The sequence below is a fragment of the Excalfactoria chinensis genome, chromosome 2, assembly GCF_039878825.1.
Source record: "Excalfactoria chinensis isolate bCotChi1 chromosome 2, bCotChi1.hap2, whole genome shotgun sequence".
NCBI lineage: Eukaryota > Metazoa > Chordata > Aves > Galliformes > Phasianidae > Excalfactoria > Excalfactoria chinensis.
This window is the reverse complement of record NC_092826.1, coordinates 124218978-124245580: the sequence shown is the minus strand read 5'-3', so window position 1 is coordinate 124245580 and position 26603 is coordinate 124218978. Positions and strand designations below refer to the sequence as shown.

At 34.7% G+C, this 26603-nt stretch overlaps 1 protein-coding gene across 1 annotated transcript in view; it reads right to left on the bottom strand.

Moving 5' to 3' along the window:
• Positions 1-187: 187 nt before the first annotated feature.
• Positions 188-26603, bottom strand: part of PLXDC2 (plexin domain containing 2) — a 224210-nt gene continuing 197794 nt past the window's right edge. The window contains exons 10-14 of the mRNA XM_072329453.1: positions 25020-25080; positions 24516-24669; positions 23176-23214; positions 12031-12191; positions 188-1138 (exon numbers count right to left, since the gene is read on the bottom strand). Coding sequence (XP_072185554.1) covers positions 1022-1138; positions 12031-12191; positions 23176-23214; positions 24516-24669; positions 25020-25080 — 532 coding nt within the window. The 3' untranslated portion in view covers positions 188-1021. The remainder of the gene's footprint in view (positions 1139-12030; positions 12192-23175; positions 23215-24515; positions 24670-25019; positions 25081-26603) is intronic.

The window sequence follows — 26603 nt, the reverse complement described above, 5'->3', positions numbered from 1 at the left end:
TTATATATATATTTATGCAACTACTGTGTGCATTAAACAAATTCATTTTATGAATCAGCAGGGTTTAATAACGCTTTTATCTGAATCTCTGGGAGGGGTGCACTGAAGTCTGTGGTGCTTCTCAGGAAAGATTTTGAAATGGCAAAGGATAGAACCCCATTTATTTTATATCTTCAGATTTTTTTTTGTATTACATTGTCTAAGAAATGGTCCATAATATCTCTGTCAGATAAAAAAGATCTATTGCCTTGACTTGACTCAGGAATGAAAGATTTCTCTTGAAGGGAACCTGGTAATTTTTAATGAACATTGAAACTGAAAATCAGCCCAACTTCATTGTGAACTCCCATGAAATAACAATTTCTCTGTTGCCTACATTTCTTATCAGTTTGTACATCATGAATTGTTTGAAAGGATATTGATCAGCAATGTACAAGAAACATTGTACTACTCCTGGAAAGCATATGCATTGTGGCTTACATTCTCAGGTGGGTAGGCTATTTTAGAATTGAAAAGTGAGTGTACTTTCACATCCGTTTGTAGAAATATTGGAAAATTCTTTTATTTTTCTTCTTCACTTGCATTGAGATAATGTTCTCAATCACCTGTGAACACTGATCAGTGTTCTTTGCACTGAAAGTGTACAGATTTGTCACTCAGTCTTTGACATACCAGAGAAGAACACTTGAACCACAGGGTAATCCCCTTGTGCACCAAAGCTTTATTATATTTTTGATTTCTGTGCACTGCCATACCTAAAGCCAATAATGTGGCACTTGTGCCATAGTTCTGATACCATAGGTGTCCACTGACAAGTTTTCTGCATCAACCATTGTGTCTCAGTCCACTAACAAAGACTACTGTGCAATGGTAATCTGGTATCTTAGATAGTTTTTCTTCCTGGACAAAGCTTCTCCAAAATCTTCATACTATCAGCAGCTTAGGGCTCCTTTTCTTTATAGAGATGCAAAGTAAGTGTCTTACACCTGTAGGCCAGTACTGGTGTTTTGTCCTAAAAATTTTAGCATTGCTCTGATACGATGAAGCCTTCTTTTTCTCCAACTGGTTCCACTTCAGCATATGCAGGATGTCCAGATCCTCTTCTGAATTTCATTGCTGGCCATCTGCTTGGACGCCGCTTTAATTGCAACAAGAAAAAAAGAAACTTTCAGAATATAAAGGGTACAACAGTAAGTGAAAGTTTAAAAACTTTAATGATGACCTGTTATTTTGGTTTCTCCTGCTAAAACCCACTACACGAATGGAGAAACATGCCCATTGTGCTTCCTCTCTAGTAGAGCGTAGAAATTTGCTAACATGCCCCATAGGAGAGTCTCTTTCAGAGTCCACCAAAACCATACTACTTCTATTTATTTTTATTTTACTTTTTATTTATATCATATTCTGCTTTAAATTTTAAAAAAATTATTATTATTTTTTTTTAAATCCAGGACTGTCTAAATAGTGAGTTTTTATTCCAAGTGCTATAATTCACAAGTACAGCAGGCTATGGGCTCAAACTGAAACACAGCTGGTTTCATCTAACCACCAGAAGGCACATATTTACTGTGAGCGTGACAGAGCACTTACACAGGCTGCCCAGAAAAGTTAAGTAGTCTCCCCTTTCAGAGATATTCAGAAGCTGTCTGGATGGTTCTGGGAAGGCTGCTCTAGGTTGCAGAGACAAGTGGCACGAGATAGCCTCCAAAGATCCCTTCCAACATCTACCATTCTGTCATTTTGTGATTTTAATTGAGTTGTTTACTTTGATGGTTCAAATGGAAGCAGCCTTTTCATTTAAATTTTTTTAACCTTTGGATGCAAGGGTCTTAAGAGTTCAAAACCAATTTTCATTAGTGTCTGTGGTGATGGCTTTAAAAATAGCTAAGAGACTGAGAAAATACATTTCTAGAGCAGATGAAAACAGTTCCAGGTTGTAATGGCTATAGGAAAAGAAAGTGCTTTAAAAAACTTGGATTTTACAAAATGACTAATATCTGGGAAGATGCAGATTTTTGATGACCATGCTGAGATTCTGCCAAAGAGAATAGTTTTCAGGACAGTAGGCCACAACTCTTTCATAATATTAGCTAACACAAAATGCTTGCCTAAAACAATTATTCCCTACTGAAAATTTCCCACTGTTAAATGTGCTGACACATTTTTCTCTATTCTGACTGCTGTTAAGATCTGCTTGGAAGGAAGGCTGGAAATTGTAGTAAGGTACATAGAAACATAGCAGGTAAATAAGGGGAGAATAACATGGTAGATTTTCATTGCCAGCTCAAAATCAAAATATTTTTACCTATCTACTTCTAAAAAATAAATATTGTATCTATATCTGTTTTTCCGTCCCCTTAATACTGCATTTTGATTGACTTCTAATCAGTAAGGATATATCATGCTGCTGAATGTCTGTACTGAGGGCCACAAAGCAGGCACAGCTATGACAGTATGCTAGAACTCATGGTGCTGTTGGGCAGCAGTCCTTATAGAAATCTTGGGGTACAAAGTTTTTCGTGATGATCATTGTTAAAAAGATATAGTATAAAGCAATTGATTTATTTTTCTCCCCTCCCACAGTCTGGTTGATGTTGAGTCATCCAGAGCTAAATTCTGTTTGGCAGGTAATTTAAAACTGCAGCCCTTTCAATGCAACACCTTCCGAAAAAGTGGGAAGGTAGAATTTTGTTCTCTTTAATGGACGTCTTTTCCTAATAAGCAAACTTAGTCTATTCAAAGTTTGGAGACTTTTTTTCTACCTAAGCTTGATTCAAACTGGTTTCAAAATTAAGAAGGACAGTTTGGTTATTGCTAAAGAAAAAGGGTCATATTCTGTTTCCAGACTCACTGAAGTAAATCAAGAGTAATTCTACGAAATACACAGGATTTATTCCAGATTTACACCAGTATAAATGAGAATTTGACCTTAGAATACTCTAATGAAAAAGAAACTGAAAATCAATGGAAAACTAGTTGGGAAAAATAATTAGAAATCGTCTGAAATGACAGCATATAAAAATGAGCTGAGTCTTAGTCTAAGATGCTCATTTTAAAACGTACTCCTGATTAATTTCTACTTCCTTGCTACACTGTTACAATCTGAACATTTTCTACTACTCTTTTATTCCACTTGCCTTTCCAGATGATGAAATGTGGTTAGTAGATGGATGTGTATCAGTTATATTGGAACAATGGGATACAACATATACAGCAGCCAATGTAGAAATCAATATATTTGAAAGTCATCTCCAAACATTATTTGCGGTTTTATGTGGTTTATCTTCATGCTCACTCTTATCATGGTGAGATTTTCCATTTCTACTGAAAGTCTGTTTAATTTCAACTCATGTGGATGTGAGTGTTTTAAGTGGTTACCAGTCTTAAGGCAATGACAAGCTACCAATTCATTGACTTGTCTATTGACCTCACAAAAATTTTTAGTGACATTACAGTTTTAATTGATAAAACCAAAAGCAATTTGATGTGAAGGGATAAATAGGTCCTTGAGTTACTGAAGTAGCTCAGGAAGAGCTTAATGCATTGTTGACTTTCTCTGCAAAGCAGAGTAATAAGTGGATTAAAAAAGCAAAACAAATAAAAAAACTCCATGACCTAAAAAACCCCTAATGAAAAAATAAACGAAAGAAAACGGGAAGAACAAAAGCTGGGTACTTAAACTAACTCCTTAGTTTTTTTTATCCAATTTAACAGGAAAAAATATGCTTCATTCTCTGGAATTAGAAGATTAGAACTCAGAGGAAATCCTTCAAGCGGCTGCTGAAGAGCTGTAATTCCTGCTTCTTTTCAGTGTGTAACAAAAAAGGAAAATGGGAACAGGATTTTTCTCATAGCTTCATTTTAGTTCATTTTTTTAAAGCAAATGAGCTAGTGGAAAGCACTTGTGACTGACATGTGTGCTTCAATTCGCATAAGAATAATTTATGATATACATTAAAAAAACCTCTTAGATACTACTGGAATCAATAAGAAAAAATGAAAGAAATTAGCAGTCAGATATTTGATGGAAAATGAAATTTGTCTTTCACATTTCTTACATTACACCTATCTACACTACTGTTGGTGGCTGCAAAGTAAATATGAATTCCTGTAGCAATATTAAAGCTAGAATAAGCACCTTCATGTAAATATTGGTGTAGAGTTAGAGTGGATACTCTCACTTCTGAGAGAAAAATGGAAGTGATTACTCCTCAAAGTACTAAAAGCTGGAGGCAGTAGTTTCTTACACTGTTGGTTCATGGAAAGATCTCCAAGTTTATTCTCATGGTTGATCAGATTCTTCTCCTTTAACATGTGGGAAGTTTGAGCCCTGTAGAGCCCCTACTATCCACTAAAGAGCACAATTTCATCAAGAGGTGATTAAAAAAAAACAACAATGTAAGATTTTTCAATGAGATTTAAAAACCGATACTGGAAAATAAAATATTGAGTACACATAAACAAGAGTCTACTTTGTACATGCCATAGCAAATAAAGAGTAAACAAGATACAAGATCAATTACAGAAGGACACATTTTGTCCAATAAAGCTCTATTGGACTACTATATTTGAAAATTGATGACCCTCTTCTTCCAAAGGAACTGATAGATTCTGGTGATAACATTATATACTATCTCTAAAGTTTCTTCCAGTTAAGCACCACTTTTCACTGGAGATGGTAATTCATTAAAAGCAATTGCAGTAATATGTTTTGTTAGCTGCAGTAATTATTAACTGTTACCTTTTATTTAATACAGCTGCATAAAAGACAAGTTGCTATCAGCAAAAGACAAATAATTTCATATGCATTACAATCTTGAAATATTGGATAATATCCCATATTTTCTCCATTCCACCCTCATCCTAATTTTCATTCCATTAAATAAATAAATAAATAGATGGAAATGAGCACAGTTTTATACAGATCTGAAATGTCAGAATAGTGATAAAGAGAAAACACTGTGAAAAATTTGCCCCTTTGTCATCTCCCAACCCTTGTCACCTACACACACACATGCTGCAAATGTTCTAAAAGATCATTAAAAGTTTGTTAAGTGTAAAGTAATGAGTAAAAAAAGATAAAGTGTTCACGTGTGGATCAACATTTAATTCATATTCAGCAGAAAACTTGAGTTGTTTTCACTGAAATACAGATGTATTTTCTTTTCCAAATGTAGCTTACAAGTCCAAATACTTGACAACGTGAGAAGGAAACTTAATTTTCCACTAACTAATAAAAAAGCTGAATCTAGTGAGTAGAATCATGGTATCATAGAATCAGAGTTTGGAAAAGACCACTAAGATTATCTAGTTCCACCATGCCCACTAACCATGTCCCTCAGTGCCACATGGACGTGTTTCTTGAACACATCCAGGTACAGTGATTCCACCACCTTCCTGGGAAGCCTGTGCCAATTCATTATCACTCTTTCTGAGAATGAATTTTTCTTAATCTCCAATATGAGCCTACCCTGGCACAATTTAGGGCCATTTCTTCTTGAGCAGTTTTTAGGCTGAATGCTCTGATCCAACTTGTCCTTCACTACTGATTATTTTCCTGCATTCCAAATCATTTATTTTTGTAGGACTGTTTCACTGCTTCTTCTGAAAGTTATATCTTACTTATCCATTGATGTCCAATTCATTACCTAATTCAAATGCACAAACATATTTAAACCTATTTAAAAGACTTTGCCAACAACACATGCTTAAGTAAGTCTGGAAGTGTGTAAATACAGAGCCATCTGAATGCTGGATTGTTAGAACTCCAGACAAAGTGCAAAGACTATGGAAAACAGATTATAAGAAAAAGGAGAAAAATATAGTAGTCTATTACTAAATGTGTTAACCTCATGTCATCAAAACCCATTAGAATAAGTACTCATCTACTGTTAATTGATTTGGCCAGTCAGGCCTTTTACACTCTCAAGACGAGGAAAGCTCATCCTATTATTAATTATTTTGCCCATAATGTTTGTGTGTTTGAATTTATGTGAAATATTGTTTAAGTAGTTATTATTTGTATACCAGTCTTTAGTCTCTACATCAAACATCTAATTTACTTGGGAAATTGCAGTCAGAAATGGAAGGTGCTTCAAATATCTGAAAGTGTATCTCTAATTTGTATTTCTAGGAATAAGAAAAGACCAATTGCCTGAAACCATGTTAATTTAGCATTTTGAGGAAACTGTTCTGGAAAATAGATTGCTTTAGACTGTAAGATTCAGTAGTGTCATTTACTGACTTAATTTATTTTTCTCTTTTATAGAAATGCTTGTTTAAAATATATTTCTGTGATTTAAAATGCTTCTTAGTATAATGATGTTTCTGCAGTCTTAGGATCATCTAAGTAGCAGACTGCTGATGGAAAAGAAACAGAATGCCTTCTTCCTCCCCACCTTTGACTTTTATTGTCATTGTTGGGTATTTATTTTAGCACTTCTCCCCTGTTGCTGATTTAGGTTTCCCCTTCTGGTTCCTGCTGAGCTGGATAAGCTTTGGAAAAAATTACTATCAGTACAAGGTATTGGCAGTGAGATCAATGGCAATATCCCAAATGACACAATGCTACATGACTTTGAAAGAAGGGAAAAAAATGATACTTTTTTTTTTTTTCTTTTTTTTTTTTTTTTAAATTTTCATTTCAATTTTTCATTTTTATGAAATTCAATTCAGCTCTAAATTATGGACAAAACTGAATTGATGACAATGTCAAGACTTATTCAAACTAAAATTACAATCCTAGTGAAATACATACATATAATAAAACAATGAGCCATATCCCAAAAGAAATCAGTAGAGCTGTGTGAGGTCCATATAAGGGAGCTGAGGAGCTGAATCTTTGAATTGCTTTCTTTCTTTCTTTCTTTCTTTCTTTCTTTCTTTCTTTCTTTCCTTTCTTTCTTTCTTTCTTTCTTTCTTTCTTTCTTTCTTTCTTTCTTTCTTTCTTTCTTTCTTTCTTTCTTTCTTTCTTTCTCTCTTTCTCTCTTTCTCTCTTTCTCTCTTTCTCTCTTTCTCTCTTTCTCTCTTTCTCTCTTTCTTTCTTTCTTTCTTTCTTTCTTTCTTTCTTTCTTTCTTTCTTTCTTTCTTTCTTTCTTTCTTTCTTTCTTTCTTTCTTTCTTTCTTTCTTTCTTTCTTTCTCTCTTTCTCTCTTTCTCTCTTTCTCTCTTTCTCTCTTTCTCTCTCTCTTTCTCTCTCTCTTTCTTTCTTTCTTTCTTTCTTTCTTTCTTTCTTTCTTTCTTTCACTTTCTTACTTTCTTACTTTCTTACTTTCTTTTTCCTCCCTTTTTTCATTTTCATTTATTTGAAATGATAGATTGTATTTCTGACATTAATGCAGAAACCCATAAATGGTGCATGGAGAACAGGGCTGGCTGTTAAAAAATGGCTCTTGTATGTGAAGTGCTGTTATGAGCAGTGATGAACAACAGTGAGCCAGAAATGCCTATAAAATCCCTGCACTCTGAAACACCCAGGTTAGCCTCAGGCTTTTTTTTTTTTTTTTAAATTTTTTAATTTTTTAATTTTTTTATTTTTTTATTTTTTTTTATTTTTTTTGGATTGTTTCCTCCCCTATTACTCCAATTTTGTTTCTCTTTGCAGGCGAGGTAAGAACAGAAGGTCAAAATCTGAAGAAAATCTACTGTAAGATCTGAGTGCTGGGGAATGTTTCCAGGCACTACAGAACAATCCTCTATGCAGCTCAAATGTTAGAAAAATGCCTAACAGCACTTTCCCAGACAACCTCAGGTATAGCTCAGGATTTGGGAGGCATCCTCAAAAATATACTAATATACTAATATACTAATAGTTAGTCACAGTAATGTGAGGCTGATGGGTAAATGACACAAATTCAGATCCTTCTATGCTGATTGGTATTCATGCTAAACAAAAAACCAGACAAGCAATCCCAGGCTCATTTAGTTTCATAGTGGAGACACAACTCAGCTACATCAGGAACAGTTGAGGTGCATTACCCAGCAGTGATCATGCACTATTATTTGCTGAAGATCTGCAGCTGGTCATTCCTTCCCCCCTTCTCTTCAAGGTCACCCCTCACCCAGATCCATAGCTGTCTGTGTGGCCATTTAGAAAAATCAGATTTGTGAAATTATCCAGCCTGAACATCCACAGTGAAGTTAAACAACTAAAAGAGACATAGGTATGTGCACGTGTGTGTGTGAGAGAGTCTGTGAGGGTACACAAGCAGCTGAATTATTACAAAAAACTCTGAAAAATCTCCAAGGAGGGTGGGAACATGAAGGCAAAGGCAGTTAGTTGCATTTAAAATAGGATCTTTGGTCAAAATTCATTCATACCCCCTCAGCTTTAGAGCCTGCACATCTGGAAAGATACTTCCTTTTATGCTGAAAGGCTTTTTGCCTGAGGTGAAAATGGTCCCAATTTGTACTGTTAGTTTAGATTCCTTAAAACTCACTACTTGCAGAAAACTGCCACTGAAGAATTTCATTCTCTTTTTAAGCCTTGCATAAGTAATTTTGGCAACAATATCTCTGTCTCCTTGGGACAAGATGCTTGCAATATCTGACACCTTGCATTGGGAAGAGTTCTCAGCTATGGCCACATCATATTGCCTCTGTTCCCCAAACAGAGCTGAGGTACATTTCTAACATTAAAACAACTTTGGATCAAAATATAAATAAGAAAGGTAAGAAAAATACAAGACAGTATGCATACAAAAACTTGTGGCAGGGGTGGCAACACTTTTGTCCACAGAAAACTAGGTGTAGACAGACAAAAGGCATCACAAGATGCCTTATAAGAGTTTGCCTTATGCTTTGCTTTTTGATTTGATAAATGTTCCCTGGATGTTAATTGTTTTCATTGCCAAAATTCATTCAATAATTGCAAAATCAATAAAAAAAATTATAGAAGGAAAAAGACACATAAAGAAAAAGAAGGCAAGAAGTAAAAGCTAAAAAAGAAGCTGCTATGTGGTGTGCAACTTGGACAAAATTAGAGGAAATCCATCTGACAGCTGGCAATGACTTTACCTCTGTTTACATTCTGCTTTTAGAAATAGGTTGCATTCACTTGAACTTTGATTGGAACTCCCTTGCTTAAAAATCTGATAATTAATTCCTTCTGTCTCTATGCTACCAGAGAAGATTCCAACCTAAAAAATTAAATGCATGTTGAATAGGAGAATAATTGATCTGAAAGTAATGTCTCTTATTTTATTATGTTGATGGATATTGGTTGAATGTCAGTAGAGGCTGAATCTTCCCACCAATATTCCAGTAAGTTTTGTTGCCATGTAACAGATGAAAGTAGAGGGGCATTCTGACAAAATGGTATCTGACATGGAAGTGCAGATGAAGCAAAGCTTTCCCATTGAATTCCACCACGGAGAATGAATTGCACCTGTTAACATTCATCAGCACTTAGTGAACATTATGGAGACCAAACAGTGGGTGTGAGTGCAGTGAAATAGTGGATGGTGTGTTTCAGCAGAGGCAACAGCAATGTGAAAGACAAGACATGTTTCAGATGGTCATTCAGATAACCATGCAGAGCAATGTCATGCTGGCTCTTATTCATCTGTTCATCTCTGGTGAAAATGAATAGCCAATGGTGGTGACTGTGTTGAACTCATTTTTAGTTTTCAGCTAAGAATTTGCTCTATTAAATAATATTATTGTGCTTTCTTGTAGTACCTGCTGTAGTTTCCACAAAAATGGGAGGCATTACTTTTGGAGCAACCTTCATTCAAAACAAAAACAAAACAACCAGGAAAACTTGGCATTTTGGTTTGAATATTTCACATACTTAGGAAAACAGGTTACTCTTTCTACAAAAGTATTCAGTTGTTTAGATCGTATTCTCTTAAAATGGCACACCTTCAAGGACAAATTGAATAGTATTTGCTAGTGAGACTTTTCTAGCCCTTTTTACCGATAGTTATTTTCATTCCAGTGAGGAATGAACTCAATGGCTGTGAATAAATCCACTAAAGAAAACACTTCCAACAGACTTCTGGTGTCTGTAGGACAAAAAAATCGTAGAAAAATGTTACTCTATTCCAAGACAATAGTTTCTTTTGAAATAAATGACATTTTCCTTGACTTCTGTGCATTGCTTAATTTAATCAACTAGTGCATTCAGGATTTCATTCAGTACTACTCAGAGGTGTCGCAAGGGGTTGCACTTATCAATACAAAGTTAAACAGTGCAGTCCATGCATGGTATATTAAAGGAAAATTTCTGTTAAGGAAAGGGACTAGACAGCAAAAATGAGGGGCATCACAAATGGGATTCAGGTTGAACTATACAGAAACCTGAGTAAAGTGGTTAGTGAATATTGGGTGAGAACTGAGAGAACACCAGAGAAACAGACTAAAATCATGTGATACAGGATAAATTGATTATACTTTTCTTTATTCAGTAAGCAGTCTTGACTATAAACCAAATTAACTCGAAATTCAACAAACAGCCTTTAAACTAAAACCCAACAGAATATGACTGAAAATGAGAATTAAAGAATCTTGGCAACATACTACAATCTTGGCTAAAAAAATATTTTTCTATTAGTAGAGAACACTAATGAATGGATGCTATTACGTAGGGATTACTCTATCAGTAATTTAATTATAAATAGTTTCTTTAAAAATAAAAACAAATGGTGCAGGTTCTTTATTTGACTAAGCTTTATTCAAATTAGTGATGACAGATAAACTAATGCATATCTTCATTTGGCGAGAAGACTTGACACAGGACTACAGGACACTAAAACCTTTTAGACAGGTGTGTATTTTAATCTTCCCTGTGCTCATGGTAAATGTGCTTGGTAAAAGCCACTTTAGTTTTGACTTCAGATATTGACTAATATCACCTGGAGACAAAATTTAGTGACATGGGTTTTATTTTATGGATACCATTCCCCAGTGGTTAAGGGTTACATTTAGCCTAGAACACAGATTAATAATTCATTTTGACTTCTGTCACTATTACTGCATCTCAGCAACATATGTGTTATAGTACAGTTTTAAAGACAAATCTTCCTGTTCAAGTTTGCATCTGAGTTCAATTCATGCTACTGTCAATAAGAATGAATGTCTTTATCTTTCCATATCTTTCTCATCCAGACATTTTCACAAGGAAGCCCTAGATGTGTCCCTAATGACACTTTCAGTGCTTTTGGAACTTTACATTAGAAAGTGTCCCAACTCTTAAAAGCGAGGAACTACTGCAGGTGAGTATTATGACCAACCATTGCTTCTTTAATATTTAGCTAATCCATATTTATAAGGTAGAGAAATAATATTGTTGAAAAGAAAAAAAAGTAAATATAAGTATTGCCAGAATGGCTTTTTTTTTTTTTTTTTAGTATAGAATTCCTATGGAAAACTTTATTTTCTCATATTGTCATGTACAGAAGAATTGAGCTAAATAAGTGTTAGAATCTGCAATTTTGATGTCTGTACCTAAGGTAGTTGTCTATCTCAGAGGGAGAAAAATAGTAATTTGCCTAATTATTAAGGAAATGTCTCAAATAGATCAGATGAATCATCATCTGTTTCTTTCTATTCTAATAAAAAGACCAAAAGGAGATCTCACACTCTGATACCAAGTGTTTTAAAAATGCCTACAAATGAATGTACGGATCTGCTAACAGTCTTTCAAATGCATACTTAAGTTCAGTCAACCCCTTCTGAGAATGAAATACATCAGTTTTCATCTTTTTTTCCAAAGGAAAATAATAGAAAAACTCTATGTTCCAAAAGAAAATGTCAATGCACATGGAAGCTAATGAGAAATATACTGAGGAAAAGGAAATATATGAAAGAGAGGTAATATCTGAGATTTATCTTTTGTGAATGACCTGTGTAAAATTAAACAAGTGAAAGCAATTACACTTACAGTAGAAGCAAAGTGACAAACATACTAGGAATGAAATAGCAGCATCTTATCTGATACTAGGAATTGAGGAGTATTTTCTAGATATGGTTAAGAAAAAAGTTCTGTTCTGAAGACTCCAAATAGTGATACAGTGTGTTACTTTTGTCTTACCTCTATGAAGAAGAGACTGGCTGCTGATGTTGGATGATGGTACATATAGACAGTCACGAGGATGGCTGCAGCCACAATGAGGACCAGGACTAGAATGCCGATGATTAAACCAGCATGAAGTGTTCCGCCTTTTTTCTCTGCAGCACTGTCATCTGTGGAAGCTGCATGAATGACATACTTATTAGTACAGTAACTTATGTCTTATCCATTCCATTTCACATCCGGTACATGAACATTTGCTTTTTCATTATTAAGTCTTGCTTTCCAGACCCAAAGATGGAAAAAGATGCTGTTTTTCTTTCCCACAATCATGTAATCTTAATGAACAGATGTTTCCAAGCATTTTACTAATTTTGATTCAATAAACAAAATTAATATATTTTCATCTGAACAAAATCTGGACATTCAGAAGGTCCCAATTACCTTCATAATGAATTTTGCTTTGATTTTCTCATAAAACCATAGCAGTTGCCCTACAGACAAGTACCAATTGAATATCTTTTGAACGTTGCATTTTATTCTAGTTTTTAAAGCTTCAAGTTGAGAGATGCCACAAATCCCTATGAGGTCTAGATAATAAACATTTTGAAAGCCGGATTCATTAGGTTAGAGAGGGGTTTTGAATGATCCCGTGCAACTGAATCAAACTGCAAAAACTGTAACAGAAGGATGTTAAATGACCCTGCAACACTTTAACTGTGGTCCGAATGGAACACACATACAAGTACTATAGAAGATCATCCATTTATTATACCCGATTCTGAGACATTTTTCGTGCTATGCCCCTTCCAGGAGAAAACAGTGTTGGCTCTATCACAAAAGCAACATGTCAACTCTGCCTTCAAATAAGTGACTATAAATCTTTTAATAGCACTGTATCCGCTATGAAAAAGTCTCTCAATGAATTAAGCAATATCCACTTATGTTTGGATATGATTTCTACTTTGGGTGCCCTGGAGCCCAAATATTCCCACTGCTTTCTGCTTTTCTGACAATCCTAGAATCACCTCTGTGTTTTACTCCATTCTGGTCTAACTTAAATATATTTCTTTTTCAATTCCATTTTTAAATTTCCTCCTTTGTTTGTTTGCCAAGCTGACTATAGTGAAAGTGGTTGATTTCTACAGTCATTCTTTTTGTTGTACCATTTCCCTGAACTATTTGTTTGGTTGATTCAGTTGTCACAGGTTGTAAAGTTGTCACAGTCTGTGAGGTCAGTGTCCATCTACATTTGATTTAATCTTAGAAAACAGCAATTGAATTATGAGTATTGCTTCAAACAATTACAATGCTAACACAATTAGTAACAACCATACTACTTGTGCATGGTCTTCCATTGTTCATAAGATGGTGAACAAAACACTCCAAACTAATATTAAAAAAAAAAAAGAACTGGAAAATAATGAAAAAATCTACTGATACTAAGACAGCATTAAATGCCTCATATGAGGGGCAGTAAAAGAAAACAGGAATAGTTAACCAGACTGAGGTTAACCATAACAGCTTATGCATTCCATGGAAGACCGACATGGCTGTTTCCACAAAGGACTGCATGGTACCATTACAGCAATAGGGAAAAAAGTAAAATGAAGATGCATTATCTTAGCCAGGAGCTGTTTCTATTACATGGAAGTATTTCCCGTCGAGAAGAACTTATTCCTGTAAGTTTCCCAGTGTTAGCCCTATTTGATTTTTTTTTTTTTTTTTTTTTTTTTTTTTAATAGAATAGGCAGTGAGAATTTCCAGCCCATTCTTTGATACTGTAGTGAAATAAGGGAGATAATGCCTACTTCCCATAAGGAGTGGGTGCTTCCTACCTTGTATTTCTCATCACTGTCTTTCTGACAACTTCATACTCTTTCACTCAATTATTCAGTGTCACATTGGTGAATCGTAAATGACCAAATTTCCAGGCCAATTTACACAAAATGAATAATTTGTATTGTTACTACGTTATGGTTGAAAGCAGAACATCATATTCTACATATTAAAAAATTCTAGATTTCAGCAAAGGTACTGACCACTTTATAAAAGCCATCAAATTAATCTGTTTTGATTTGATATTTTCTCAGTGGTTATCACCCAGATTTGCAAATAAGAACGCTGTCACTTCGCAGTAAAACAGGTGACAATAGGCTGCCTAGTCTAGGGTAGAGTACTGTGTGGACATCACTGCAGCTATCAGAATGGCAAATGCGAAAACAAATAAAATACATTCTTAAATAACAACAAGTGTATGTTACTTATAATTTACATAATTGAAATTCAGTTCATTGACCCCAGGGTTATAATACTCATGAGAAATTGATTTCACTGTCTTTGCACAGAGACAATAAACAATGTTGTCAACTTTGAGAACGCTCTCTGCTTAAAAATCTACTGACAGCTCTTTTAAAAAGCTACCAAGGGAAATAGATGGGGAAAAAAAAGAAAAAAAAAAAAAAAAAAAAAAGGAGGTTCACAAATTTTTTAATGTGCAGAAGTATTACTAAGCTTTTCACAGCCCATCTGCTGTTCCAAGCAAGGTTAAACCCATAGGAGGCTATTTGTCTTTTGAACAATTTTTCTCCAAAACAGCTTTCTCAGTGGAACTTTCCCCAAATTTACATTTTCCTGTGCTCAGAGTAACAGTTGTTACATATGATATGCTCTATTTACAACTCCTTTCCGAATTCTTTCATGTATAAATCTTTTAAGCAGAAAGAACATGTTAACATCTGCATGGTTACTCTGCTTCTCACTAGGTTCTGAGTAGCAGTACAGAAAGAGTAATTTTTTTTTTTTTTTTTTTTTTTTTCCCCAAGACACAATACAAACACGAAATAACTGTTCTCCTGTTGTATTGTTATCTAAAAAGAAAGTGAAAACAGTAGGAGTGATTTGACTTTTTGCATGGTGAACACATTAAGACTATCTTTTTTGCTTTTATATTAATGTGTTATGCCTCTACTTACAGTTGAGTTAGATTCTTCTACTGCAGGAAAAGCAAAACCTCAATAAATTATCACATGCAAATGTTTTGTCCTGTTTCATCGTCACTGTGATGCTGACTTTGCCATGAACAAAGGTGTGTACAAACTGGGACAGTTAGAGCATTTGTAAACATGTTACAGATTCATTCTCACCACTATTTATCTCAGTATTGTATAATAATAATTGAGCTCTACAAAAATAATCAAGTACAGAATGTTCTGTTATTTAAGCCCAAGGTTCACACGAGGTTGCCACTGTAACAATTTTATATACAAGTAAAAGAACAAAACCTGTGATACATATGTCTGCAATTATATGGGATGGAAAAATAGTAACTTACCAAAGATTTACATCTCTGACTGTGAGAGCAAAGATATGAAAAAATGTTATTGGAAATGGAAGGAAACTATGTGAAGGTCTATTGCTTTCTAACTGGAACCTTTCCTTTAGACACTGATTCAAGGGTAAATGACTGATGAAAGAATAAAAATGAATTTTGTTCTGTACCATGAACTTGGAAAATAAAGTTTCACCTTTTTCTTCCATGTTGTTCCTTTTCACTCTTGTGTTTTGATCAGAAGGCAAAAAGCTCCAACCAAATTGCTTAGATGCACATGCACCTTTAAGGGTTATCATGTTTGTTTGACCCTCCTGACTGACATAGCTATACCAGCAAAGTCAGGATATAAATATCCTAAGCAGCAGTGATCAGCTGAAACACAGTAATTCAGCCCTGTTTCACCTCCTGTTTCTCTCCTCTCTTTTACCAGATGTATGAATTTTTGTGGTAAATCCTTGAATTTGTCACAGAGAGATAAATAATGGACACTGATTTATTACAAGATGAGCATTTACTGTTAGGCCATGTGGCAGAATTGGACACACTCTAAACCTTCAGTAAAAAAGATGATATTTTTGCTGTCAGGTCAGATGAATATGAAACTATAATATAGGTATGTGAATATATATGCAGCCCTATCAGCAGCATCCCTGGCATGAACTTAGTCTTGTGGTGAAATAGCTTTGGATAACTACCAGCCCAGGAAAATCATTCCAACAGATGAAACAGTGCCAGAGTGAAAAAGCCTGCTGGTTCAAGTATAACCACATCTACAGTACTTACACTCTTATGCGTAATACTTATAAGTGTGCACTACATAGATTAGATAGATTAGATTAAACATAACATTAGAGAAGCTCAATAAGTGTTTTTTATTTTGTTTGGTTTTGTTTGTTTGTTTTAATTTTTTCTTTTAAATTGTTTAGTTGTTTACTTTGGAACTCTCATGCATTCTGCAATTTACATTCAGTAATGAACATTTTGTTTTTGACTGTGGTTTTCAAGCTGTAGCATGCCCACATTAAAAAACAAAACAAAACAAAAAACAACAAAAACTACAAACATTTATAGATTAAGGTAGATTTATGCCATGCTATTAATGCTAATACAAGAGTAATTTTCCATAAATACTAGCTTAGGAACACCAGGCATGCTCATATATAACATTAATAATCCTTACCACATATAATATTAAATCTTAGACTGATAGGCTATATTTCTATGCAGCTCACAAATAAATTGCCAATGCCTGGTTACAGAATCTAAAATTAGGTGGAATTAAGGACAATTAAACAGTTAAAGGGTAGACGTCTAATTGAAATGTTTCATTTGATTCACAGTAATTATCTTGAAATGGAACTAAGTGAAAACACTCATGTCACTGAAATGTGAAAGGGGAGCTTTTTGTAGAAATACTTCAAGAGATTCCAACTGCAATATTATTATAGGATCACCAAAACTTGTTGATCCTTAAAGAATGCATCTCTTAGGTTACTTAAAGCTTGTGAAAACACATTGCTACTATTTTTTAATTATTTATTTTTAATATTGTTCATAGGGATCCCATTCTCCATTAGACACTTGTAAGTTTTCTAATTCACTCTACATAAGATATCTCAGTCTGAAGTCCTGAGCTGTGAGGGAAACTATTATATATTGAAGGCTGATTTTTTTTATCAGTGCATTTATACTTAGTTGGCTGCTGGATTTTTGCTAGTTATTAACTTTTGCTGGTTACATTCATTTTATATATAAACAATGAAGCATCTGCTGCTTAGGATTTATGCCATCTTATATATCACAAAACAGGGAATATATACTTGGCCTTTTAGAAGTAATCTGAGTTAGGAAAAAAGCAATTTACACCCCTTCTCCAATGTCTGTTTCAAGGTAATAAAACTGTCCATCACTGTCAGTATTGGAATACCTTGACTTCAAGAAAATCAGTATGGATTTTGTTGAACATGGCAAGTCAAATCCTTCTCTCCATTACTATCCCTGCTATCTACCTGATATACTACTGTAACTAAGTTACATTCAGCCATCCTTACACCCACAACCATTCTTTTTTCATAGCTGGCAATGGATCATTTTATGTGTGAATTCCTCTCTTTGAGGAACTTCATGATATGTGATAGATGTTTTTGCAAGACAAATCCATAAAAGCCAAAAAGGCAACGCTTCCTCTGCATGTGTTTGCTCTCCTCTTTGGGCTGAAACTCTCTTGCTTCTTACTTGGTCCACAGCTAACTCACATCTGCAGATTCAGGCTCACTTTACTAGATCTCCATTCTGATTGGTACATAATGTCCAGACTGGAAGCTGTATTGCTTTGCTCTGTTTGCCTGACAGAGTTTGTGCTCGTATATCGAGGAAGGAAATAATATTCAAGACAGCCAAGCTCACAGGGATACAACCTATTTGAGCTCAGCAGAGACAGTGAATTTTTTACCCTGTTTTGGAACACCGCTTACATCTGGAATGTAAGCCTATGTGAAGACTGCTTGTTTTATGGAACAGGTATATGATTTTCCAAAGCTAAGCTTTCTTTTCCCTATACATAAAGCAGATTCCTGAACAGAAGATAAATGACCTATGCAGAGTAATTGTGGGAGATAAGAATTGAATTTATAGTGGGAAGAATTCACTGGAGGCTCAGAGGAATCTCCAAAAAACTGTGTTCTCTACTTCTTCTAGGAAAAGCATGCTCTGGACTTCTCAGTTTCTTCGTGATAATGCAGTATGATTTTCTTGCTTTTGTGAGTTCATTCCCTTAGCATTTGTTAACATTTTGAAGTTAATCCACTGCAAATACCTTTCTTAGTAACAGAATGATTTATAAAGTCCTGGTTCAGCTAATGCTGAGGAATGAAAGGTGGTCTTTGAGTGAAGATATCATGAAGTGTAACCCACAAATCCTGAATCCAAAATCTGTCCAATTGCTATCAATTTTCTACAGGACTCTGGGCATCTCAGTAAGTCTCTCCAAGATTGATTGATTGCTTAGTTCACCATGCAAGTGGATGTGAATGCACTAACACCAACTAACTTCTCTGTTTATAGAATGACAGCAATAGCTGTGTTAGCTAAGGATTTACATTATTCTGCCCTAAAATATCTCACATACTCCTGCAACAATTATCATGCATTGATGTTCAGTTTAGTCTGAGTAGTTTGAAGCAATTATGCTGTTAAAACACTAAGTAACATGAGCTGTCACAGAGCACAATATTGAGCCATGGTATTTGGCCGGGCAATGCAGCTGAATTCCTAATTCAAAGAGAGCAAAAATTTACCAGGTTACACAAATGATATGAGTAGGTAACCTATATCAGTTTACATTTTACACAGAAAACAAAAGACAAAATAAACCAGCATAAGAGGTCAGAATTAAATGTAAGTTGATGTCTACATACAGTTCTGTTTTAGCTAGTCTGTTTAAACATCATTCTTTCAGCCAATGTATTGGATAATGCCTAATGTGATGTAAAATGTCATTTTGTGCTAGAGGCAGAAAGTGACATTGCCTTTATAGAAGATACATTCTATTAGCGCTACTTTGGAAAAGTTCTGTTTTTATTTGTTTGACTTTCTGCAGAGTTTTTTAGTGGTTTTTTTTGTTTGTTTTTTAAACATACTCTATATAACTACAATAAGATGATGACAGCAAAACTGAGATACAGTGAAGATGCAAGAAATTCTGAAAAAGACACAAATATCCAGTTTCAGGGAACATTTAAATATAATCCAAAGTGCCAAAGAAACAAACACAAATGAACACAATCTGTCAGTGTTCCCAGGTTAAATGTCATAAAATTAAAGATTATTAGTTTGCAGTTCCATTCTTCAACCAGGAAAGATAAGTTCAGCACTTTCTATTTGTGACTGCTTTAGAAAATACTAGTGTTGCACACTGGCTGTTGTGTATAATATGTAAAATAAATTCCCAGTTGTACCTAGTGAACAATGAAGATGGAGTATTTATATCAGAGGCTGCTGCTTTTCCAAAGCCGTGGGGGCTGTTCATTTACATGGTATCATGCTGAACTGGATTGTTTAGAAACATAACACATTAAAAAATGTTAGATAATTATTATCAAGCATGAAATAATGTTAGTTAGTTGAACATCAGTTAGCTGGAGGTTAGTGTAAAAAAACAGGACTAAATCTTATCCACAATTTCTTGAGAATTACCATGGTAGAAAGACTGAAACATTAAAGGGAAATTAAAGACACAGACCTAGCACTGGATAAATTCATCATTGTGTTTAAGATACATGAAAGTACTTTATCAAGACTCAAACATTTGGGATTGTATTTTGATCATTTCCTATCCTGTTTCCCAGTGTTTCTAACTAGAATCATTTACTTTATAGTGCTAATATTAATCTTGGACAGCACTAAAGTTCACATCCAGACCATCATTGAAAAGGTACACTAACTAGAGCAAGCAAGAAATAGACATTTCCTTTATCTACATATGCTGAAATAGATTTGCTCATGAATGCACAAAAAAGCTTTATTCCTCAGGTAGATGTCATTTTGTATAGTTTTGCCTTTTTTTGTAACAGTAATTTTTTAATACATTTTGATGAATGAGAAAAGGTAGCAGATTTCCAGGCACTTAATGTGCAACACACACATTTTTCTTCTGAGTTATAAAGCTGAAGGATTGAGAAGGACTCATAACAATCAAATCATCACAACAAGGTATCTAAAAAGGTCAAATGAAATGTCTAGATGTGCTGGCCAATCATCTAAATCACCCACCAAAGAGTTCTCAACAAGAAAATACTGTATTACTGTTTTGCCACAGTCAATTGCTCACAATTTTTATGAAAAATTAGGCTTTTAAATTGTTTAGTCACCTGGGCTGTGTTATAAGAAAAATGAAATAATAACTGCAATTGCAATTAATAACAAAAGCATACATGTGTTCTGCTGGATATATCTTAAGTTTAACAAATACTTTTCTTCTTATTTTAAATAGAATTAAGATCCAATAAATATCACGATGGCACGCCAACTATATTTTGAATTGGTTTAGACATATACCTTTTAGGCATCTATCAAATGTCTATGAAGAAAGAGGCAACGCAGAAAAAACAGAAACAAGCAAGTTTTAAAAGTTTGTTAAAACATTCCTGAAATGACTGTGGGTGAATTACAGCATTAACTTGCAAACTGATTTATCATACAATTAAAAAGTCCACACACTTTGACCTAAATCTGAACCTTAACTTTAGCTGCTGTTTTATAACAGGTGCTTTTCAAAGTTCCAGATAGAGATGAGATGCAGAATTTCTATACAGTCCTCTTGTACCCAACCAGATATTGACAGCTACCATCCAAGGACACATCAAGCTATAGGCCATCACTGATCCAATACAGCTTTGGTTTTCCATTATAGAAGGCTCCCTTTCATAAAAGTTTTAAAGGATCTAGTCAGAGAAAACAAAAACCCTGTATTTTTGACCTGAAAGAATTTACTCTTTATGAAAAGCTGACAAATCACAGAGAGCTAAAAAACATGCCTACAGCAGAAGAGGTTTTATATGAGCCTAATCTAGGGGTCACTGGAAAATTCAATACACAGTTGAAGACTCATCAGAAAGAACTTCCCAGATTAAAATCTACATTTACTGTGTGAATGAAAAATCCTGATGTGCTGTTTTGCTTCTTGTTTGAAGTCAGTTTGTTTTTACTATTATTATTATTATTATTATTATTATTATTATTATTATTATTATTATTATTATTATTATTATTTTATTTCAAAAAGGAAAGAAAAAGCTTAATGGAAATGAATAATTACATCAGCTGTTGGCTTGTTCTAAAATGCAGCAGCTTTCTGCAAGTGAACAGACTTTCTGTATTTAAGAAGAGTGATATCACAGACTCTAGAAAATCACTTTGCCAAAAAGACCATAGCCATTCATCACTTTAATATAAAAACATAAGTTTTGTTGCAATTCCCAAACTGAGAAAAAACATAAACATTTTTTTAAGGTGCAACTTTTGAATTTTTTTTTTTCTATAGCAGCATACTATTTTGTGCTGTTGATGAGGTGATTGAGGTGAAGAGCTGCCTGGTCCCAGGCTAGCTGCCTGCTCCAGAGAGACTTCTTGCAGGCAGAGCATGGGTCTAGATCACCTTGGAAGACAACTTATGTACAGACAGAGGGGAAATGTGTGAGCAAAGTGCTGACTGAATCACCTTTTATATTGATCTCTAAAAGCACTGAGGTACTTTTCACAACAAAATAAAATGCCATTTGATTTCAAGAAGAATCAGATAAAGAAAGATTCAGGGATATTCCCATAGACAAAATGCCTATCAGTACTGCCCTGAGGTTATAGATGACCTTATTCCAAGGCATTATTTCTGTGTCAAATCCATGCCAAACAGCCTCCCGTGCCTCAGGAGAAAGACAACCACTACCAGTAAACTTTCCCTTTATGCCAGTGGAAATATAAATCATTTTGGTTTGCTCGGCAAATCAACCTCTGCTTTGACTGACTGTTCCAAATCCTGTGGAAATTAACCTAAATCTTTCCATTCTCATCAGCAAGTGAATACAGACCCTGCCTACATCTAATGACCCAACCCTCTTCTAACTAATAGCAAAATGCCATCATCCACAAAGGGAGAAGGAATAAACCTCAGTTATTGGTTCTTGAACCAACAAATAAGTTGACAAGAGTAGTCCTTCGCAGAGTCTGATTTAACAGAGACTTCTATTAGGGAATCAAAGTGGTCATATTAACTCACAGAGGGGAATGTGCATGGAGGAAAGCGAGATCTCTGCTCATACAGACATATAGATATAAAGTAGATGTTTTTATCAAAAAAATGTCACCTAATAACTCACTACTGTGAATTAATTAGTAATACTGAATCCTATAAGGGCTGCTTCAAAAGTATTGCCTTCTATTTTATTATACTGGCCCACAGCATCAGGTGTGGATGCTGGTGGTATGGCAGTAAAGTTGAACCTTCCCATGAATGTTCCATTACATTTTGTTGCCATGTGGCAGATGACAGCAGAGGGGAAGTCTGACAGAATGACATCTGACATTGAAGTCAAAGTGTGGAATAGAATAACAAACATTGCACTAAAAAAATTTTAGCCATTGACACTCATCTGTGCTTACTGAATGCTCATGGAGACCAAAAAGTGGATGTTAGCACAGTGAGGCAGTGAGTGATGCGTTTCAGGAGTGATGACAGTGACAATGGCCCACCTTTGCTGGTGCAGATTTTGACAAGCATGGTATCCAGGATCTTGTTTGTCGATGGTGAAAATGTACAGTTAACGGTGGTGTCTGTGTTGAAAAATATTGTTTTGTAGCTGAGAATTTGCTCTATCAAGACGTGTTATCTGCTCTTTGTATTTGTTGTAGTTCCCGTGGAAAGAAATAGGAGGCATTACTTTCAGAGCGACCCATAGTCACTTACAGTGATCCATTATTTAGAATTAGCATCATGTCTTCTTTTAAAACAGCTAAACAGTGCTGTATTATTATAAAATAGAACTACAGTTAATAACTGTATTAATTCAGTTAAACTTTGTCTTTAGTATGGTTTTTGAAGCTAATTAAACCTGTTGTTTTCTTAATGTCTTACAAATAAAACTGTAAATAATTAATTTACTAAGCAGTTGCTAAGCTTATTTGCCCTTCTGCTCTTCTGCAGAAGTGTGAAAGTCTGAAGTCCCTTGGGAATCTGGTAGAAGCTATTTCTTCAGCATGATTTTGATTAATGAAGTTCAGTGGGGTGTAATTTGACAAGCCACTGACATTATTTACACACAAAAAAAATCATCTCTTACCTCCATTATCTTTTAGGTGCAGTGCTATCTTGGTATCATCTATAAAGGAAATCAAAGTTAGTTGTAAGAAAACGCATTTTTCTAGATCATGAGTTGTCTTAGGAATTATTTTCTTTCTAATGCTGTACAAGTCCCACAATTAAAAATGATTTGGTACTTAATTCAATGAGAATTAGATCATGATATTCTTACACTGAGCAAGGTTTTACTTCATATGAGTCTGATACTGCGTAAAGTAGGATTCAAAATGCTACAGTCCACCCCATATCACTTCTTAAAAATAATTCCTTTTTGTAACATATTAATTTTTGAGCATTCTATCATAGTAAGGACTGCATGAACCACTACAAGACAATAAAATAATGTATAATTTCTTCTAAGAATTATAGAAAAGCCTAACAGTTTTATATCCTATTTATTTACATATTCCTTTTCTCATAAGAAAATATTAGCAGGTGTGCATATTGCATATGGCAGTCCAAATCTTGCACTGACAGTTTCTAAACTTCTCTTGTTGCAAGCAAAACCAAGTCTTCTTATCAGTAGATTCTCAACTTATAATGTCTACAGCTTAAAACATCTTGTCATGTGCCATTTTGCACACTCCTAGTAGTTTCCAATATGTTAACATATAATTCCTATCAACATCTTCCACCTGCTTTCTTCTACTTTATAGATGCCATTTGAATAATATGGGTTAAACTTTTCTATTCAGCTGAATTTTCCTCAGAAGCAGGAAGGCAGGATATCTCATCCACAGAAAGGGAAGATTTAAGCAGCACTGAAACAAAGATGAGAACTGACACATCATCGCTTACCCATCTAATTCTGCTCAGAAGCTATAGAAACAGTGAGCACTACATGAAAATATCACTGACAACTAACTGAAAAATCTAAACCAGAAGCATTCAAAGAGGTTGCTAATTTGGGTTATCTCCAGTTTTCACCTAAATACAGTACTCAAGGGGATCCAAAATTCATTAACTTTCTGCTGGATGTTTCATCAGTAATTTTAACAGGATCTTATCCATTTCAGCATGTTTGGCAATGTGGCCTGATAGTTAAAGGGACAGGAATAACTCTTTGTAACCACAAGTTCTAAGGAAGTCTGCTCTCTTGGCACTTCCTCCCTCCATCTTCCAGCTTTAATTGCCTTCAAACTTACTTTGCAATAGAAAGATGAAATAAAAAGGTAATATCAAATACTACTTTGACTAATTTCCCACTCTTTCCATTGCCCCAAAAAGAAAAGGACAACATGAACTCAGAGGAAATATATCTTTTTTAAACTTGTAAATGACATTTTTGCACTATAGCCTAGATTAGTCTACACAATTCACCTTCTGTGGGTAGGCTGGTTGGCATCTGGGAGCTGGTGAATCCTCTGGTGGTTGTTAAAACTCTGAACTTTGTTGTGGTTGGTTGAAGAGTGGTGGTAGAGTACAGCGGTGTTTCAGTTGTGTCTATATTCTTCTCACAAATCTTATCTTTTGACTGTTGGGAAAAAAACAACACTGGGAAAGAACCAGCAATAAGATATTTATCTTGAAAATCTTGAAAATGAACTGCTCTGGTGCAGGAGCACCCTGAGTACCTCTTTTAGAGTAGGTCAGTTCACCACTACCAGCATCAGGTATCTTTTTCTTTCATTTCTACTTCATGAAAAGAAATTAAAATGTACAGTTTCTGGTACTTCCATTTTTAATTTAAAGTGTTTTTACTTTATGTCCACTTTATAAAGATACACAATGTGTCTTTCACTTTGAAGCCCTTCTTTCTAGTCTGACAATGAAAAGCATTGTAAGCATAGAAGACCTGTGATGGGCTGAAGACTACTCACATACCTCTTCTGGGCAGCCACTGTCTACCCAGTCTTGTCGGTGACGGTCAAATCCACTGGAGCATCTTTAAACAATGAAATAGATATAAGTAAGTTGTCCAGATGGAAATAGGAGGAAAAAAAAAAACATGAAAGGACAGGAGAGAAAGAGAAGAGAATGATGGAAGGAATATTTATTTTAAAATCCATATACTTATGTTGTATTACTTCTGTTCAAGAGGCTGTTTCTCACAATGTGAGTCCATTTCATCCATTTCAGTCAATGGCATTTCAGTGAGATATTTATTATTATACATCTTTTATTTATATTTTAAATAGGAATGTGTCCCTTATACAAGATAATTACACTTAGGGCTACACGGAGCCATATGATTTTTAAGTCTGATGTCAGCCATATGGATGTAAATAGGGTTAATTATTTTTGTCCAGGAAAATGCAGTCCTACAGAGGATGTAATGAAACAGTCACTTATTTTATTGGGCAAGGTCATCTGAAACATCAAAATACACATATGAGCATGAGATCAGTGTTCACGGCTTTAGATAATGGCTCCACAGAACAGTCCTTATGACAATTTGAGAATACTACATATCTGCTTATACCTTCCTGATAGCTGTAGAAAATTTGAATGCATACATATTTCTTATCATATCAGGTGAGGTTAATAACGTGCTTTCACTGCTCTTTCTTATTTGCAATATGTGACGGAGAAATTTCAAGGCAACTTGTAATGTTTTAATATAATGATTCCAGTGGCAAAGCACATCTTGCAAGCTTGATTCAGTAACTTATTTTGCTAGAGAACTAAACCATAATGTCTTGCTTTGAAAGTGATTCTCCTCCAGTTAGGGTTTTTAAACATTTTTGCATGTCCAGATGATGTCATTTGGCACCAACGGTCATAACTTACCTGGTTGGTAATGAGACTAAGCAAGCAAACAAGACAACTACTACAGCTACTTGTATTTTTGTGGTAATTTTTCATTCTTAATAACATGCCAAGATATGCCAAATGCTTATACATGTCAGACAAATACAGGAAACATAGTTTATTTGGAGGAACGGAGAACTGGAATTATTTTATAGAAATACAGGGGATAAGATAATTGTAACAAATCCCCTGGTATTACAAAATTCTCTGTATAATTATTCCAAGCAAAATCTACATCTTTCACAAAAATTTTTGAGAAAACATAGTCTCTCTTTAGATATATTTGCATTGATTTTCCTTCTGCCTTTTGTAATGGTAATAAAGAAACACACTCCATCCTAACAGATGTCATTTATCACTCACTTCATAGCAACTGAGTTTTCCAAAAACCTGTTGCAGTGAAGAGAAGTATCCCCCTCAAACAGAAAAGTATCATAGAGAAGTACAGAGATTTCAGATTTGTCAGAAATACTGACAAACATAAAGAGTGTTTTCCTTTTCCTTGCTGTACATGTCCAGTTCTGGGCTCCCCATTTCAAGAAAGAGAAAGAACTACTGCAGAGTCCTGTGGAGGGCTACAAAGATGAACTCTAGCAAACCCACTGTATTTCATTCATACCATTCTGTCTAAAATATAATGAGTTTTCGTGTTATGAA